Below are 7114 nucleotides of genomic sequence, written 5' to 3' on the forward strand. Positions count from 1 at the left end.
GCGTAATGCTTTTTCTGTCATATTTCTGGAGACTCAGTTAAGCATTAAGTTTGTCTTAGACTTTTCTCCAGTTAGAGCTTTAATGAACGTGAATAGCAGCTCAGATCATTGCATTTGATTTGCAATGTTTCTTGCCAAGTTTGAGATGTGAAACTCTAGAAACTCGTTTGACTTTTCTTTCCAATGAGTTTGGAGTGAAGCGAGTGATGAAATACTGAGACTGTTTCACTCTAGACAGCATTAATCAGCACTCGGACTCAAACTAACCACAGAACTGGTGCTCTACCTGAGCAACAGCTGAAATAAATGTCAAATAAAAGTGATATAGTGCACTATAAGAAAAAAAAGTTAATAGAAAACAGAAAAGTGAAGTTTACTGACATTTCCTTTAAGCGTAAAACACAATGCAATGCAGTGAATGTCATTTAAAATACGGGTAAAACAATACGGAAAATTCCTTTATAACAACTCTTTCCCCGCCAGGGTTTTTAACTTTTTTTTATTTTTATAAAGTTGCCAGTCACCGCCAGCATTTATCAACATTTTGAACATTTTGTTCTTGCATTCTTTTTGTTTATCAACACTTTTTTCATGAAAAAGCATCATTTTTAACAAAAGTTTATATTTATATGCTGTTTAATGTCCGATGATGGCAGTGTTGGGGGAACGCATAACAAGTAACGCGAGTTACGTAATCAGATTACTTTTTTCAAGTAACTAGTAAAGTAACGCATTACTTTTTAATTTACAAGAGAATATCTGAGTTACTTTTTCAAATAAGTACCTTTTTTTCCAATGTATTGACTGACAGCTCCGGTGTCGCCATGCTGAGAGAAATCAGAAGATGTTACTGTAGCTATAAAATAAATATGAATATGCATTAATTCATCTCACTCACAAAAAAACAAAACACGCAGATTCAGTATTCCTCAAAATGAATAAAAATAATGCAACTCAGAATATGACGCAAGCCTGCAATAATTAAATGTTAAACAACACAAATATGCTTTATGTATTTAATCCCATTCTATTTGCTTCGATGATGCAGTTCAAGCGTACTAATGAGCACAAATTACTCTAGACGAACATTTGTGTGTCTTTGCTGAAGTGTGTTAAATGTCGTCTTCTGCATTCTACTGTACTTTCCCTTCAGCCTGAGGCTTATTCATTTCACGTTTGGCGTGAAAAGGCTTTTATATTTGCCAAAAATATAACTTTTTTTATTTTAAAAACAAACAAGCGAGCCCTGTCCAGATTTAAAAAGTAGCGCAAAAGTAACGTAACGCATTACTTTCCATAAAAAGTAACTAAGTAACGTAATTAGTAACTTTTTTTTATGGCGTAACGCAATATTGTAATGCATTACTTTCCCCAACACTGATGAGGGTGTTATTTTCCATATACGCAGTCGCTTGTTTCTGCTTCGCCGTGTTTTGATGCAAGACATCCAGCGCTCTTTCAGGGGATGCGTAACAGCGCCTCCTGCCGCGTAACAGCGGAAACACAGAAAATTCCGTCAGTGGCGGGGAAAGAGTTAACGCTAACTATTTTGTGTGTTTTAACACTGGACTGACCCATCAGCTAACTGGCTTATAGAGTGAATCTGTTGAAGGAGCCTCAGCTTGTGTTTCTCTCAGCTCCCGGCGGCTCCGGTGTGGGCGTGGTCAGGGCGACGGGTGACAGCTACTTCCTGTCTGCAGATGTGAGCGGGTTCGAGCCTCATGAAGTGGTGCTGCTGGTGTATAATCAGTGTGTGGCTATTCACGCAGAGAAGGTGTGTGTGTGATCTCATGAGATATATTTAGTTCAGCACACTGACTGCTATTTTTGGAACATAGTGTGGAGTATGTGCAGAATATATATGCATATGTGATATATCATAAATATGTGTGTGTGTGTCATTGAGATACTATTGTAGCTTTTATTAATATTTTGTTTTCATTGTCATTTTAAAGTAATTTTAGTCTTTTGTATTTATGACGTCTTATGTAGTTATTAATTTTAATTTTTATGTTTTTATTATACTTTTAGTTATAGTAATTTTGTTGTGATTCTGTCATTTAACAAGTTTTTTTAAAAATAAGTCTATATAGTTTTTATTCATTTTTATGTCAGTTTTAGTTATTTTAGTACATCAAGTTAAACTAAATGAGAAATGCAACAAGCTAAAATATATTTTAATTTAATTTTGCATATATTATGATTTTCGTTTTACCCTGGTGTTATGTCCAGTAGAATTGTGTATTTTATTTATATGCATTTATTTATTTATTTTTATTCATTTTTTATTTTTTAAAGAAATTAATACTTTATTCATCAAGGCTGCATTAAATTGATCAAAAGTGACAGTAAAGATATTTATAACGTTACAAACGATTCTATTTTCAAAATGCGATTTCTATTTCCAAAATCTTTTCAATATTCTAAACGCTGTTCTTTTGAACTTTCCTATTAATCTCTGAATCCTGAAAAATAAAATGCATCACGGTTTCCTCAAAAATATCAGCCTATTTTTAATAGTAAAAATTGTTTTACAGCGATTTTGAACTGTACTAATAGTTCAGAGTTTTTACAGTACTTTTGATCAACTGATGCAGCCTCGCTGAGCAGAAGAGACTTCTTTCAGAACGTTTAAAAAACCCAAACTTCTGAATGCTAGTAAAGAGAGTTCAGTCCAAACGCACTCGTTCTCAGTTGTTTCTGTTGTTTCGGTCTCTGGTTTAGATGGCAGCAGATGGGAGTGTTGCGGGACGCTTTACCCATAAGTCTGTGCTGCCGGCAGACATGGACCCGTTATCTGTGAGCAGCTCGCTGACCGCTGAGAGGAGACTGATCATCAGCGTCGGTCGCAGGAAATCCCCTGTGACCTCTGACCTCTGACCTCAACACTACAGTCGTTACTGATGTTTTTTTATCTTTTGTTGATTTCCATTTCTGATAATTCTTTATCTCATCTCACTTTATTTTCTGTATTGTATATTACAATACTGTCATGCCAGTGAAGTTGACGGAGTCTGACTCTCGATGCAGGAGAATATGATATTTGCATTGTGATAAATACACACTACAAAAATGATTTTTTTGAACATGAATGCTTATTGATGAACTATTGCAGCATGAAAAACGTATAAAATTGTTCATCTGAAAGTGAGTTTATGCGAGTAAAATCTATTTATTAAAAAAACTTCTAAGTGATCTTTATGTTCCTTTGTTCTAAACAAATTTGATCAATCAAGAGTTATGTGGTTGTCAATAAAAAAAAAAAAAAAAAAGAGAAATTTGAAATAAATTTGAAAAATTTATTTTCTGACCACGTTGGCATTTTTTTTCTTCTTGTTTTAAGCAAAAATTCTATTTGGATTTTATTTTAATTTTTTTCAGAAATCAAGACTTAATCTCTTCGTCATTTTGGTTCTTAAGTAAATGTTTTTCTTGATTTAGGAATGTTTAGATATTTATACCGGAAAACGAAAAAACAAAATACTGAGAAAGATGATAATTTTTGACAGCGAAACCATCAGCAGATCATCAATACTTTTAGAAAAATATGGTCATCGCCACATAAAGTCATAGTTTTAATTCTGGTTACAAACAAAAACACACAAAAAAAGTTATTGCACAAATACATTATCCTCCAATGACTCAAAATAACAATAATATCCAAAATAACATCATCTTTGTTGATCACATGTAAGATTATTAATAAATATGATTCTCAGAACAACATATTCTAACACATGAAATGAAATGGGCCACAACATATTTAATAAAGCAAGCATGATTTTGCTCATTTGGTCCGTTCAGAGTGTATCTTACAATATTAACAAAGTCATTTCAGAGATGATGCCGACACTATTTTTGGACACAAAACACAAAACATTCTCTGAGATGCAATTCAAACGTTCCCACAACGTTCGGTCAACGTTTCAAGACGAGAGAAGAAAAAATTTCACATACTCCTAAACCGAGATATTGTCTGAAGAAGTCAAAAATGACTCGGAAGTACAAATACAAGAACAAATAATTGGCAAAAAGAAGAAAACGTCTAAGTTAATATGATATTTTAAATATATTAAAATCTGTAAATCTACACGAATCAACAAAAATAAGCCTCTTCTCTGCCGGCGAACAGATTAAAGCTTATTGGTCAAATCTGTGAGTTAAGAATCAGAATTAAATAAATTCAATTCAGTTCCAATTAGAACGATCAGCTGATGAAACGAAACATTTATAAATCACAACATAAGTCAATAAAATACTCTCAGATTTCACTTTTTGTTCTATTCGGCTGTTGTTCGTAGAAATGCATGAATACATTTGCAGATGAATCTCACAAAACATGTCATATTACACCAATAATAATATTTAGCCTCAAGAAAAAGCATACTACATGTAGGACTATTAGGAGTTTTTATAATTAAGTATTTATAGATGCATTTGTTTAATTTTGAAATATTTTTCTTTTTGCAATTTTCATTATTCTCAATGATGAATATCATTTCAATTCTAATTACAAAACAAACATATTCAAAATATATACAAATAGTACAAATACTATGGTGTTTAAATATTTTTTTTCAATGAAAATTGAAATTAAAAATCATAATGATCATAATAGAGAGATAAGAAGTTACATTTTGACTAAAGAACATGTATCTTACTTTTAGAGCCGTTGAGATTTTTTTACATTAAACATAATATTTATATACTTAAGTATTTATACAGCATAGTTGTTTTTGTTATTTTATCTACTTTGAAAATAATGAAAAATACAACAACAATTTTCATTTCATTTAAATTCTCATAAAAAAAAACAAAGAGGCAAAAATTGGAAATGAAAATTCAGTATATTTAGCCTAAATATATATTTAAATAATTTAAACTTATGTAGTAGCTGTATTTGTTATTTTTATATTTTTTCCATTATTCTAAGAGGGTTTTTTAAATTTTAAATTCTCATTAAAAATAATGCAATGGTGTTTAAATATTCTTTTTCTTTTTGATACAAATTTAAATTAAATTCATAATAAAAAAAATAATTATTTAAATCAAAAGTTTAAAAAAAATTATATTTAGGGTGAAGAAAATGCATCCCACTTTTAGGACCGGATTTTTTGTTTTAAATTTATATCGATAAACTTATTATTAAAATTAGTTATATACAATAGCTGGAGGTTGTTTTTGTATTTTTCATTATTCTCAATTATGATTTTCATGTATATTCTTAATAAATAAAAAAAGTACATCAAAGTACAAATACTATTATGGTGTTTAATTGCTTGTTTTTTTTTAAAGGAATAACAAAAATACTGAAAATATAAAAAAAAATACATAGAATATATACATAGAATATACATGGGTAAAACAGTAAGACACATTATTGTAATTAATATTAAATTTGAGAAAAAAAAATTTTACAATGCAAAAAAAAAAAAATCTTAAATGTTCAAATGGCTCAAAATGAATATGACAAGTTTTGTGAAATTCATAATCGGTCATCATAGACATTTTTAAAAACACAAAGGTCCTGCCAAAGATCCAACAACAGAGAGAAAGAAAGAGACAGAATGTGTCGGATGTGTGTGTTTTCCTGCTAAACCGATCAAAAAGAGCATCACGTTCTCCTGGATCAGTGGAAACAGTGGGAAGGACTGACCTTTGATTTCCCAAAACATCAAAAATGAGTGGTCACTTCAAAGCAAGCTTGCTTAAATTCTCCAAAACCTCACCATTGGTTTGCTCAGAATTTGACTGTCACTTCAAACGTTGTGCTGCTGAAAGGTGACTGTGAGTGATTTCATCTAAACGTCCTCAGTGCAAACAAACCGTTCAAAAAGGCACGTTAGTGTCATGTCCGATAGAGAAAGCAATAAAAAGTGCACATCCTTGCATAAGAGACTGCGTGGGAAAATCACATTCGAAGGGTTTGGCTTCAAACGGCGACTGAATCTCGTGCTGGAGATTCAGCGAGAGCAAAGAAACTCTGAAAGAGTTTAGAAAAACCTACTGCGCTGAAAAGAAAATCACTCCGTCTCATTCTCTCCATCGTTGTCCATTCTCGTTCTCTCTGCCACCTACTGCGTCCGCCTACAGATCCGCTTTATATAGAGGGGAGTGTGATGCCCACACAGACCAAGAGCTCTGAAATGGGGAACGAAAGGTAACGTCTTAAAGATAAAGAACTGTGAGGGGGGAAAAGCAGAATTGCGAGAAATAGTCAGAATTGTAAGAAAACCAAATGATTGCAAGAAAAGTCATAATTGCAAAAAAAGCCAAGTGTGAGAAAAAAAGTCATAATTGCGAAAAAAAAGTCATAATTGCGAAAAAAGCCAATTGCGAAAAAAGTCATAATTAAGAGAAAAAAGTTATAATTGCGAAAAAAAGCCAAGTGTGAGAAAAAAGTCATAATTGTAAGAAGAGGTCATAATTGCGAAAAAAAGTCATAATTGAGAGAAAAAAGTCATAATTATGAGGTCATAATTGTGAGGTCATAATTGTGAAAAAAGTCATAATTGCGAGAAGTCGTCATAATTGTGAGGTCATAATTGCGAAAAAAAGTCATAATTGAGAGAAAAAAGTCATAATTATGAGGTCATAATTGTGAGGTCATAATTGTGAAAAAAGTCATAATTGCGAGAAGTCGTCATAATTGTGAGGTCATAATTGCGAAAAAAAGTCATAATTGAGAGAAAAAAGTCATAATTATGAGGTCATAATTGTGAGGTCATAATTGTGAAAAAAGTCATAATTGCGAGAAGTCGTCATAATTGTGAGGTCATAATTGCGAAAAAAGTCATAATTGCGAAAAAAGCCAAATGGGAGAAAAAAGTCAATTGTAAGAAGAGGTCATAATTGCAAAAAAAAGTCAATTGCGAAAAAAGTCACAATTGAGAGAAAAAAGCCATAATTGCAAAAAAAAAGCCAAGTGTGAAAAAAATTATAATTGCGAGAAAAAAAGTCATAACAATGAGAAGAAAAGTCATAAATATGAGGTCATAATTGCGAAAAAAAAAAGTAAATTGCGAAAAAAAGTCATAATTGTGAGAAAAAAGTAATAATTGCGAAGAAAAGCCAAGTGTGAGAAAAAAGTCAATTGTAAGAAGAGGTCATAATT

The 7114-nt window shown here is 31.6% G+C and overlaps 1 protein-coding gene across 1 annotated transcript in view; it reads left to right on the forward strand.

Annotated features, from left to right (window-relative positions):
* LOC107570264 (heat shock protein beta-7-like) overlaps positions 1 to 2990 on the forward strand; it is a 4494-nt gene extending 1504 nt beyond the window's left edge. The window contains exons 2-3 of the mRNA XM_016256474.1: positions 1638 to 1774; positions 2725 to 2990. Coding sequence (XP_016111960.1) covers positions 1638 to 1774; positions 2725 to 2880 — 293 coding nt within the window. The 3' untranslated portion in view covers positions 2881 to 2990. The remainder of the gene's footprint in view (positions 1 to 1637; positions 1775 to 2724) is intronic.
* Positions 2991 to 7114: the final 4124 nt, after the last annotated feature.

The sequence above is a fragment of the Sinocyclocheilus grahami genome, unplaced genomic scaffold, assembly GCF_001515645.1.
Source record: "Sinocyclocheilus grahami isolate Dianchi unplaced genomic scaffold, SAMN03320097.WGS_v1.1 scaffold1435.1, whole genome shotgun sequence".
Classification (NCBI taxonomy): domain Eukaryota; kingdom Metazoa; phylum Chordata; class Actinopteri; order Cypriniformes; family Cyprinidae; genus Sinocyclocheilus; species Sinocyclocheilus grahami.